The sequence below is a fragment of the Lissotriton vulgaris genome, chromosome 4_1 (assembly GCF_964263255.1).
Source record: "Lissotriton vulgaris chromosome 4_1, aLisVul1.2, whole genome shotgun sequence".
Lineage (NCBI taxonomy): Eukaryota > Metazoa > Chordata > Amphibia > Caudata > Salamandridae > Lissotriton > Lissotriton vulgaris.
Window position 1 is genome coordinate 15,629,412 of NC_141691.1, and position 13,362 is coordinate 15,642,773.

The 13,362-nt window shown below is 44.3% G+C and overlaps 1 protein-coding gene across 1 annotated transcript in view; it reads left to right on the forward strand.

The window, feature by feature from the left end:
- Nucleotides 1-284: 284 nt before the first annotated feature.
- Nucleotides 285-13,362, forward strand: part of LOC147718227 (nicotinamide N-methyltransferase-like) — a 106,544-nt gene continuing 93,466 nt past the window's right edge. Inside the window, exon 1 of the mRNA XM_086918238.1 lies at nt 285-459. Coding sequence (XP_086774364.1) covers nt 312-459 — 148 coding nt within the window. The 5' untranslated portion in view covers nt 285-311. The remainder of the gene's footprint in view (nt 460-13,362) is intronic.

The window sequence follows — 13,362 nt, forward strand, 5'->3', positions numbered from 1 at the left end:
TTTTACTGAAAATCAAAACCGGATTGTAAAATGCTATTCACAACAACAGTGGCAATGTGAAATATGCCTACCTCATTTCCATTGTGTTATGGTTAACAACATTATGCTTGACAAACATGATGAACTGTTTACAAACTTCTCTCTCATGATGTCTGACTACAAGTAAACATTGAATTTGGCATGAGTTTTGGACACATGCATATTGAAACTGAGTTGAATCTATTTATCAAAAATCTAAAAGTTAGATTATACAGTATAAAAGTAGAAACATGCATTGAAATAGTGAACATTGACAGTTTTTCTCATACAGAATGGCATCGTTTTCGGAACTGCAGGAGCTCCATAATTGCTACCTGGAGCCTCAGTCACTGATGAGCAAATATGTTGGGCGGGAATCAGCTTTTATCGAAGACTCTGTTAGACGGGTATTTCCTCTACTGAACAAGACCTTCTCCTCGGGTATGTGGCACTTATATTGCAGAAGATCCTCAGATTTGTTTCATAGTCTCTGTTAGCATTGGGAATGTGTAGTGTAGAAAATTACCAACTGCAGCAAGGTGTGGAGAAACATTGCTATTGTGAGAACATATTTTTATACAATGAACCTTTCAAAATAATGGTAAAACTCTATTACTCTGAATAATATCATGTTTATTCTCAGTTCTGGTTTATTATTTACCTATCCCTTGATCATAAAAATGTGCAAATGTTGAGATCTGACTATTGTAATTGAAATGAGAATCAGGAAGAGGTAATTTGCACCTCAGGTGTGATCAATATTTCTTCTTTTTGTCTTCAGTGGAGATATATCAAGAATGAATCTGCACCAATAAACTATGCACTGCAGCCTTTATGAGAAGGTGTCCACTGTGGACCGACCAAGCCCTGAGGAGAGCTGAGCGGTCACCTGCCTGCAATTTCCCTCGAGCGCCGCCTGCAGCTCCTGGGATCCCCGCTGCCCGCAGACCCTTGGATTTCCCGCCACTGCCTCCCTGCGACGCCGCGCCCCTGCGACTCCATTCGCCGCCCGCTCCCGCCTCCCAGCTGCTCCTCCCTCCCGGCTCCTTACTTTTGACTCCCCCTGAGCGACCGCGCGCAGCGGGAGCACCGATTGAGCGCCGAAGATGTGCCAAAGGTAAGCCCGTCTGCGCCCGTCCGTGCCTGGACCGCGCCCAGTGCCAGGACCCCTGGCCCCCGCCGCAGCAAGACAACCGACGGACCTACGACGCCGCAACACTCAACGCACTCAACACTGGCCGGAACCCTGCCTGCTACCAAGCCACCCAGAGACGCACCCACGGACCCTTCGCCTGCCAAGCCTGCCGTTTCTCCTGCTACCGGACCTGCACGGCCACCGCCAAGCCCTGCACCGGCAGCAACCACCTGAAGTGCATCCTGCTCAACACCCGCTCCATCCACAGGCACGCCGTGGAACTCTGGGACCTACTTGACATGACAGCACCTGACGTCGCCTTCCTCACCGAAACCTGGATGAACACCTCCTCAGCGCCCGACATTGCCATAGCAATCCCGGACGGATACAAGATCACCCGGAAGGACCGCGTCAACCAGACGGGAGGAGGCATCGCCATTGTACACAAGAACACCATCCGCATCTCAACTAACTCCGACGAAACCTTCACCGCAGCCGAACACCTGCACTTCCAGATATACACTGACCCCAAGACCACCCTCCATGGTACCCTCATCTACAGACCACTGGGACCACGCACACAATTCAGCGAAGACATCGCAGACTTCATCAGCCCGCACGCCCTTCCCTCAGCCAACTACATCCTCCTAGGAGACCTCAACTTTCACCTGGAGAACAACAACGACAGAAACACCACCGCCCTGCTGGACAACCTCGCCAACCTCGGACTCAAGCAACTAGTGAACACCCCCACCCACTACGCCGGCCACACGCTTGACCCAGTCTTCTCATCCAGCAAGCACATCTCCTTCAGCCACGCCACCGGACTCCACTGGACCGACCACAGCTGCGTCCACTTCAGCTTCAAAAAAACTATGACCCACCACCACCCGCAACAGGTCCCCCGCCGATGCTGGAGCAAGATCGCCGCCGAGCAGCTCACCGCCTCCCTCAGCCAGAACACTCCCACCAGCACAACGGACCCCAACGAAGCAGCCAGCAACTTCACCAAGTGGCTGACCGGCTGCGCCGATGACCTCATACCACTAAAGAACCCTCCCATCAGACACAGCAGCAAGAAAACCTCTGGTTCACCGACGAACTCAAGGAATCCAAAAAGAACTGCCGCACCCTCGAGAAAGCCTGGTGGCTCGACCACACCACAGACAACAGGACCGCCCTCAAGCACGCCATCTGCAAACACCATCAGCTGATCCGTGCCACCAAGAAGACGGCACTCAAAGAACGACTGGGCAACAACAACACCCACGACAGCAAGGAACTCTTCAGTATCATCAACGAGTTCTCCAACCCCAATGCCGGAAACAAGGACATCACTCCCTCGCAAGACCTCTGCAACTCACTCGCCTCGTTCTTCCACCGCAAGATCGCCGACATACACAACAGCTTCGATGCACAGACCACGCACCCTACCACTGAACCAACGCCCGCCACCAACACCCTCTGCAACTGGACCCCGATCAGCACCAAAGACACCACCCGCACGATGAACTCCATCGACTCCGGATCACCAACCGACCCGTGCCCACACCACGTCTTCAACAAAGCCGACGCCACCATCGCACCCCATCTCCGAGACACCATCAACTCCTCCTTCCACACAGCCACCTTCCCGGAGAGCTGGAAGCACGCCGAGCTCACCGCCCTCCTGAAGAAACCAACGGCGGACCCCACCGACCTCAAGAACTACCGTCCCATCTCGCTCCTTCCTTTTCCAGCCAAAGTATTTGAGAAGACCATCAACAAACAGCTGGCCGCCTTCCTCGAGACTAATGGATCCCTCGACCCCTTGCAGTCCAGGTTTCGGGCCAACCACAGCACTGAGACCGCCCTGATCGCAGCCACCGATGACATCAGAACCCTGATCGACAACTGGGAAACAGCGGCCCTCATTCTCCTGGACCTCTCTGCGGCATTCGACACCCTCTGCCACCGAGCTCTAGCAACAACAACAACATCGGAATTTGAGAAAAAGCGCTGGAATGGATCATCTCGTTCCTCACCAGAAGATCCCAGAGAGTCCGCCTCCCTCCGTTCAGATCCGAGGCCACCGACGTCATCTGCGGTGTACCACAAGGATCCTCACTCAGCCCAACCCTCTTCAACGTCTACATGAGCCCCCTCGCAGCCATTGCATGCCAGCACAACCTCAACATCATCTCCTTCTATGACGACACCCAGCTCATCCTCTCCCTCACCAGCGACCCCACCACCGCCAGAGCCAACCTACACAAAGGGATGGAAAGCGTCACTGACTGGATGAGGAACAGCCGCCTTAAACTGAACTCAGACAATACGGAAGTCCTCATCCTGGGATCATCACCCTCCGCCTGGGACGACTCCTGGTGGCCCCCGGCCCTGGGCACTGCTCCCAAACCGACGGACCACGCACGCAACCTGGGCTTCATCCCGGACTCCTCCCTGTCAATGCCCAGACAATTCAACGCCGTCTCATCCTCGTGCTACACCACCCTGCGCATGCTCCGCAAGATCTTCAGATGGATCCCCTTGGAAACCAGAAAGACGGTCACCCAGGCACTCATCACCAGCCGACTGGACTACGGGAACACCCTCTACGCCGGAACCACAGCGAAACTTCAAAAAAGACTCCCCACGACCTGAACCCCAAGTACCTCAACGACCGCATGACCTTCTGCACGCTCACCCGCCAGCTACGATCGACCGGCCACGCACTAGCCACCGTACCACGCATCCACAGAGCCACCGCCGGAGGAAGATCCTTCTCCTACCTGGCAGCCAAGACGTGGAACTCCCTCCCCACCCACCTTCGGCGAACCCAAGACCATCTCCCCTTCAGGAAGGAACTTCACGACCTGGCTGTTCGAGCAGTAACTTTCCCCTCCCCCAGCGCCTTGAGACCCTCCCGGGTGAGTAGTGCGCTATACAGATGAAGTGATTGATTGATTGATCACTGTCATACCCTACGTCATAGAAACAATAAAATCAGATGCACTATATACAACTAGCCAATGATAGTAACTGGATAATTTAAATAAACTGATACAGGAGCCAACAATGTTTTTTTTACATTGTTTCAAGAACAATCAGAGGCAACCCCACCCGCCTCCCCTCACCCCCTCCGTGTATCGGTGATATTGGTGCTGAAATCAACCAGTGCTTAGCTTCACCATCTCCAAGAAATACAGCAGGGAAAATCCAGTAATGTGCATGTTACGTCAATTATGACTTAATCAGTTTAAGAGAAAAATCCTGGAGAGATGTCCATCATTCACATATAAACGTTACCTTATGTAATCTTGTCCGATAAGAAGGAGGTAATACTAAAAAACAGTGTAGCTTCTATGATTTTCTCTGCTATTTACATGGACTTTGGCTATGTATTAGAAACTGTATAGTAACTGGCAAGTTGCCTTGAAAATGTCAGAAAATATTCATTATTTACTGTTGCCAACTTCAGTTGTGCAGTCGGTGAACTTGTGTCTTGTATTTGAGGTCTCATCCAAGAGGGAAAGTATGAGTTGTGCATCAGTAGTATATTAATGTTGTGTGTGCGGATGATGTTGGACAGAGGCATCATGTATATATTGATAATAACGACTTGATCTGTTAAAGAGAAAAATTCCTCAGAGATGTTCAACAATCATACATGAAGGCCCCATAGACTCTAATCAGTCAACAATGGGGAAATACTAAACAACAAGTATATCTTCCATGAATTTCTCTGCTACTTAATGGCCTGTAATGAAATAGCATAAAACATTTACTATTTTTCTGGTGGCCTTGAAAATAACAGAGAAACTTCACTGCTTACACAGCTGCTGGCTAAATAGTAAGTATCCTGCGTTGTTTGGGCAGTAGTCATGCAACTAGAAAAAACACTTCACTATTTAGCCGACCCATGACTAAATAATATAGATGATGTACTATTTGCCCAGAATCACACTGCCCTTTCACTGTCTCAGTGGAGCACTCAACATTCTCAGAACTCTTAGAATATTTCTAAGTGACATTTCAATAGTTTACACCATCCCACATTTTCAACCTTGAATTTTAGTAGCAGCTATTCACCGAGCCACTAAGTAAATAGTGAATGTTTTCTGCTGTTTACTTGGTTGCTGGTGAAAAAGTAGAAATGATTTATGTTTTGGCCAGTAGGCTTGAAAATAGCAGGGAAACATAACTATCCATTTGGTGGATAAATTACATAGATTTTTAACTACTAATAAGCTGGAGGCTGCGCAAATAGTAAAAAAAAGTAATTATTTCCCCTGTCACTGTCACTGTCACTGGCTAAACAGTGGAGATTCTGCACTGTTTGGCTGGCGGTCATTTACATAGCAGTAGAACATAATTATATACCAAAGCGCTGGCTAAATAGTAAAGATTTCGCACACAGCAGCCCTGAATATAGCATAACACATTTACTATTTATCCAGCTGACTAGCAAATTTGTAACTTTCAAAAAAGTTAAGAAGTTTGGATTTAAAAAAAATGAATGGTCCCACATGCTGGGAGTTTTCTTCCAGGGTGACATGGTCATAATTATTTTTATGGATCTTAGAACCCAGGTTTTGCTCTAAATAGGGTAGATGGGAGGAAGTCCTTCCTTTGATGGCCCTTGCTTTATCTGGCCACCATTGGAAGTATTCTGTTGAGAAGTTATAGGCAAAGGGATTGGACTATTATTAATTGAACTGAATGTCACTAGAACATGAATGAATGTCCCATTAAATCAGAGAAAAACATATAGGCATTAAAGATACAAAGATTTGTATTCATTCACTTTATTACAAATATTGTAAGAAATAACAATTTCTTTGGTTAGCCTTTATTCCATTCTCCCTCACTTAAGGACTGTCTCTCCACCCTCTATCGAGAGGGATGCAGTCAATAAACTCACACTGCTTAAACAAATTGGAGTTCATACACCTCTCTTCTCATCATTGGACTAACTGTCCTTCATTTAGGACTGGTGTGAACAATAAAAAAGTACGGGCATTTTTAAAAACACTGTCCTAGACCAAGGGGGTGTGTTCTGTGGGTTGCTTATGTGTATGTTCATGGGCCTGTATTCCTTGGACCTCAAGGAAGACCCAAAGATCTTACTTGTAAGTTCCCTTCCATAAGGGCCCATGCTTTATCCATAACATATAGGGAGCCTTTAAAGATAAAGTGCAAGTGCTACACCTAATATTATAATAAAACATTACCTGAGTAATGTTAGCTCCCAAATAACTGATAGATTGGGTCATCCATCAAAATGGTAGTGACATCTTCAATGCATTAAAGTCTACCCAGGAGAGAATGAGATTTGTTGAGCCTTGCCACCCTTTCAAACACTTCCGGTTGACTCACTATTTGTGGGAAGGAGGGCCCGGGGAGGATAAGATGAGGAGAACAATGCCAGCGAAGAGGAATAGATTCTGGACATCTGAGCTCAACAGGACCCATTAAATCAATGGCTAGCCCAGTAGATGTTTTGTATGGTATGGTAATGGTAATTTTAAGGGGTAGGGGACCTCTGAGTTGCTTGTCTCTAGCTCGCTTGATAGGTTTCTTGAGGCCCCCATTTCGGCTTATTCTAGTGTAGGCAAATAGATCCTGATGTCACTGTAGATATGAAGCTAGAGCCCAAGCTCAGCCCACAGACCACCTTATATTGAAAGCGTCCGTCCACACTAAGGAAAAGCAATCTCTACATCCAGCAAGATTGGGGCAACCAGTATTGATTTCCAGTTGATCTTCTCAATAAGGTTGAGTATTACGCGCCTAACACTTTTGTGTGTCTGGCAACAGTTTGTAAAATCTAATAATTTGGCTGGATAATAACTGGTAGAAGAGCCTCCAAGTCGTTCTCAAGAATCTTCATAAATAACCTTGTTTCTCAGTTTAAAAGGATAATAGGCTATCATTTTGGCACAGCCTACGCTTCTTTCCTGGCTTAGGTATGAGGGAGATAATTGCTGTTCTCATAGTGGATGCCACCGTTTAATTGTCAAAATAGGTAATGGAAAGCTAAGTCAACCTCAAAACAAAGACATTAATGAATATTTTGTAAAACTCGCTCCTGTAAGCTTAAATATGTTTCCAATGAGCAAAGTAAGGCTTGAGGGAAGAGCATAGGTAGTTTAATTGGTCTTGGTCAGACGGGGAATCTCCCGAGTACAATGAAGATACGTTCTTCAGGAAAGTATTGAGCATGTCTACGTCTGAGATAAGAGTCTTACCTGCAGGACATCACATTTTGGTGAGATAGTCATTTTGGTTGTTTGTCTCAAATGACAAGCTAAAAATGTGGCAATATTAGTGTGATGATCATATCATATTTTATCGAGTAACTGAAGAGTCATTTTTGCTTGCTTAGTCTTATGATCATTAAATTCATATGTGGAGCTCTAGCTCCTTACACCTGTTCTGAAAATGTAAGCTTTTACTCCAACTCTTCCCTTTCCTTGTTGTGAGCTTCTTCATCCCATCCATGACCGTTGTGAGCCCTACGTTTGCTCAGATTTCTTTCTTAAAGGCGTATTAATTAGTCCTCAGCACCACCTCTCCCAGGATCATTAGGAGAGAAAGAGTATTTGATCTTGAAGGTGAGGTCAACCTTAAAATGGGATCTCTTAAGATAGCTGTTGAGGGTCTTGTTAAAATAAAAGAGGTAATGAAACAGTATTTTGGCGCAATGTGACAATCGTGCGTACAGAAACCATGCATTTGAAAAAAGGGCATTACTGATGTAGATATACTGAATTTATGAATTTATGAATAAGCACAGTGTACATGTGAGACAAAATTAAAAATTCCTAGTGTTGCCTAATAGTTCTGTCCACACATCTTGTATTCCCAGAGACTTAATACCTCTTTTCAAGCTTTTAAAAAAGGTCCATGACTTTAAATAGCACTTCACCAACCTGTCTTTCTGGAAGTTCAATACCAGGTTCAAGTCTCTAGTGAGTACCTCACCTCATTTGGCAAACCTAAACAAAATGCCTGGAAAGTTCAGGAAGTCATAATGTGGAAATTATAATCAAGCAAATGCACAGATACATATTGTGCTCAAGACATATCAACCATCTCTATAGCCTTTTCCATTGGTAGTGGAATAAACTCAAAAGCATTGTAGAACAAGAAGACAAGGCCACAGTGCTTGATGGCTGCAGAAGAGTGAAAATATAATTGGCAGTACTTTCGATTGACAGAAGCCAGTCCTGTCATATAGAATAGAATAGAATAGAAGCCATTTGTAGAGCGCCTGGTTACTCAAAACAGAGTGTCCCCGAGCTGAAAACTGCAAAGGAACCTGGAGGAGTGAATGCAGGGGAAAAAGAACAGGGCCAGGGAGGGGGGAGAGAGGGGGATCAGATGCGGGCGAAGAGGAGAGTTTTCAGTTTTCCTCGGAATCATGTTTCAGAAGGTTCCAACCAATCTATAACAAGGCATCTTTTATTTAGCAATAATATCACTTCCCAGCTCAGAGAGGAATCACCATATTTTGATCATCTTAGTAGAAACATTTACCCGTTTAGAATTGAGAGAGATGTTTTGCAAACAACTGCTAAAAGGTTGCGGTATGGCAAGTCCAAGTGCAACCTTTTAATGTACCCACAAATCAGTTCCTAGTGTGGACATGTCATTCTTGACTCATATATTGGGGGAAAATCATAAAAAGCTATTGAGACCTGGAGATTCAATAAGAAGATATAAAGTATTAGGGGGAGGTAATAATCGGGGTATCTACTGTCAGACATAGTCATATCAAGTGCACAGATCAGAAGTTGCATCCATCGGTACTTGATTTTCTAATTTCAGTGACTAAATGGAATGTGAGTCTGTAGTAGTGCAATGTATTGGAAGAAAGAACATTCAAAGCTTTGAAAATAGATATTAGACAGGACTATTGCAGTCCTCACAATGTCTTCTTTTCCATAAAAATGTAGAATTTCGTGAGGGCAAGTCTACTCGGCTTATCTACCCAGTGGACATTCTCCAACTTAATCTCTTAGGGCCTGATTTACTTTAGTGTAAGTTTATATTTTTAAGAATTCACAATGGAATTTTAATAGTAATATCTTTATGACTGCCTATCTTTATTGTGTGGAGTCTCTGCAATGAGTGCAGAGACTGCTCACTCGTAAACATACTACTCTTAAAATTCCTTGTAGAATTTCATAAAAATGTAAACTTATAATAATGTGTAATCTTATTTTTTGTGAATCAGGCCCTGAGTTTTTATTACCTAAGAGTTAAATGTTCACTCAATCCATGGAACCTTGAAACTCAGGTGGTTTTGCACCTTCATGCACATCCTTAATGTGGGTTTTATACCACCTCCAATAGCTTACGTGAGTGTAGGGAGTGAAGTGCTGTCTCTTGCGGTGCATTAGCAATTTTCAATTGTTACATTTTTAGCTCCATTTTCAGAACCCTGGAACTGATATCAGTATAAATAAAATCGAATTCATCACTGAGCACCTTGATTGAAGACTTGAGGCTAACTCCGATTAGTCTCATTTTGTAGCTTAACCATCAGATTGCCTCATGTCTCATAGTCTTGTGATTTGGAGGTTGCTGCCCTTAACTCCTTGTGGGTCAACGTCAGAATTGTATGGCATGTGCAGTGAAGGGTGCTGGAGGCTCATCAACTTCCAGGAGGTACATCCGCACCCCAACATCAGAAGCTCATACTCTATACCAATTGTCAAAATGTTTATGAAATCCTGTGACCCCCCAGAACACTCATCCGGTCAAGAGTCACATGGGCATACACTGCTAACCTGTAAGTCCAGCAACAATCCCAGCAGTTGCTGTGGTATCCATTCCGACATGTATCACTGTGCTGCCATCTTTACTAACATCTGAGGATACAGAGAAGCGTGTGAATCTCGCATCCACTCTTTTCTAGACTCGAGATGAAGTCTCACCTGGAGCCATTGGTGGGTGCCTTCAGAGCTCTCTGAGCTCAGCTGATCGTCAAGAAGGCCCAGTTACTATCGAGATGCAGACTGCCTCTGAACCAAATCCTTTAAAGTAGCACTTCTGTCCATCCTTGCCCCAACAGTGGGTTCTGGGACACTGGGAAGCAAAGCTTGGGTAAAGTGCATTGGTGCATGCTCCAGTCCCCGATCCTGAATTCTGGCATTCCAAAAGTGTTATGATGGTGATAAAAGCCTTCTGCCAAATTATTTTTTCATTGAGGTATGATTAACAGGGTATGGGCCTAGAATGCTGTACAGGAGTTGTGTGTCTTCTGATGTTGGTGCCCTGTGACCCCAGTTTCATATTTTAACCTATTGTTGCACTTTTGAGATTCAAAATATATCCGTAGACCTGGGGCTCATAGAGGCATGGGCACCAGTGAAAAACAACTTCTCTAACCTTTCAACTGCTTCAAAAACTAAAAGTCCCCATACTTTCACAGCTGACCTTAAAAGACCATTAGTTGGTCAGTAGAAACTCTTTTGCAGGCTATTAAAGACCCCGGTCTACTCTCAAACACACTTCTCACCTTCTTCATCGACACCCTGTCCTCCCTCTACCTTGTTCTCAGGCAAATAGCACTAGTCAATATTTAAAGAACCATTGTCATCTCTCATGAATCCTTGCTGTGCCCTCAGAAAACTCCTTTTAGACATCAAGAGACCCTTAACTTATCTTCAGTCACTCAGGCTGGCCCTTTTTGCCCCACAGCTGAACTTTAGAGGCCCCTATTCTTCCTTTAGACACCAACAGACCTTCAAAAGATCCTTGTTTAACCTTGACTCTAACCAGCCCTAAAACGTTATCTCCAAGCACAACCAGCTTCCCATTCAGAGAGCGTCACTCAATATTTCAAACACCCAAATTTATTTTTAATCACCACTCGAGGCCCTCATACACCCAGAAAAATTTTAACAAATTGGGTTTCTTGTTTGTATGTCAATGTATGGCTAATTAAATAAAACTATTGTGCATATGCATAGGTTTGCACATGAGAAGCATTGCAGGTAATGGTGTGAGTTTGTGAGGATTATATGAACTGCGGCATTGACGCAAACATTCAACTGAGGTTGGTATGCACAGAACTTAGAATGGACAAAGCCTTTACCTTGGTGGACCACATCTTTACTAAAGGAATTAAAATTGCCTATGTTTGACTCATACCAGTGGCAAAGGTAAGAATCTGCATAACAATTTAAATATAACAGGTCAAATATATCAAAAACACAAAGTCATTGTCAATAATGTCAACATAAAAGTGAAAACATCTGCAGTAAACATATAAACAAACATGTTTAACTGAAAATAAAACAAATACCTTTTATATGCATTTTTTAATTAAACAAAAATATATTACATTTATTTTTCAACCCCAAAAAACATATACCCAAAAATTACAACCCTACAAAAATATAAACATAAACTCGAAACATTTAAACTGCAACCTAGATATTCCCTAATCTAGAGCGATAAATGTATAAATACAATAAATACATATCAATTTATATTCAATAGTAGCAAAATATATCATATACATAGGGCCCGTTTCCGATCTGGGTCCGGAGTGTTTTCCGACCGAGCTGGACTCCTGCCGTCCGACCGTGCGAGTACGATGTGGCTGCATACAGCCGGACTCAGTTCGGTCGGACTATCATAGAAGTCAATGGGAGCCAGTCATACGACATGTACATGGGCCCTCATTGACTGAATGGGTATGTCTTGCACAAAGGCGCCCTCTACAGAGGGTAGGAGTCGGTGCCGTCCACACCATACATGCCTATGTTGGGGAGACCCTTGGGTCTCTCCCTGTGCCCAAGTTGTAAGGCTGCGTGTGACAGGGTGTCCGATGCAGACCTCCAAAGGCAACGTCCCGGATGTTTTGCAAGCCAGAAACTTCGGCTGAACCGGCTGTCGATGAGTGCATCGCACTGACTTGGTCATAAATTGCATCCATTGCACGGCACGGTTAGCTTACGTTTGAGACATACGGAGCGGTTTGGACCGGGAAACAATTTTGTCCACTTTTTCTGCCTTTTTGATTTTAGAATTATAAAAGACAATCTTCAGATAAAACCAGTTAAGACCCTGGGGGGAGATCTTTACCAATATAAAATCAGAATTAATTATGGTCAAATAAATGTCATTAAGTAGCAGGATACTGTGAGTTGCCGCTTATATTTCTTTGCTCCAGCCGTGTGTTCCCTTTTATCAAGTTGTTGATATTCAAATTGTCTCCACTTATTACAGGGATTATCCCTGCGCTGCTGGCGGTGTGTCCTTAGAGTGGTCTGGCTTAGGACATATTTCCGTCTACAGGAACTGCGGTTTCAGGGCCTGTCGAATCTTTTGACGTTTTGAGCATTTTTTGTTCAGCCAGCATAAGACTTATACCTATGCCTATAAGGCTGGGAAAGGCCAATCAAATGGGACTAAGACTAGGGGGTGCTGTACCCTTCTCCCTTATTCGGTTCTTTTATATACCAATCTTTTAATTACTACAGATGTACACCTTTTTTTTAAACAAGCAAAAGATTTTTTTTATGTTCTCTGTATTTTTTTATTTCTACTGCAAAGATTTTAATTAATTAATTGCAAAGTTAATAAAAACCTGAAATAAGGAATTTTACCGCCCTGCAGTTTAGTTGTATGTTTTCTGGGTTTAAACACTGCTTGCCTCCTGGTACGGATGCCTTTATGTTTGAAAGGTTCTTTAAGAAGCTTTTGCCGTGCTTGTTGCAGTTCCTTGCATAAGCATATTAGATGTTAGATGTAAGATGTCGCCTTGTTTGGTGTTACACATCCTGCACGGCTCTTGTGCTAATGTCTTCAGCCATAGTGGAAAGTGCTGAGCACACAGAAAGATTCCCATCCTATGCCTCTGAAAGTTAATTCATATGGATTTAGGGTAACCCTGGTTGAAAAATGTTTGTGGAGCAAGTAATTTGTAGGAGTTAAGGGTCATCCAGGCATGTGATCTATTTGAGAAGCTTGCCTTGTCCTCCACCAAAGAAATGTTATGGTCTTCCAGACAAGTTTTGTGAAGTTAGAGTAGTCAATTTGCGCATTCCAGAGTACCGTGAGTTTGGTGGATTCTAGGGATAGCTGAAGATAGCTTCTGGCTTGGTAGTGCTCCCTGTGCTGTATATCACGAAACAGCAGATAGTTTAGCATGTTTGTAGTGGCACGTCTAATCTCGTACCAGCAGATGATATAAGTGCTGTCCCTGGCTA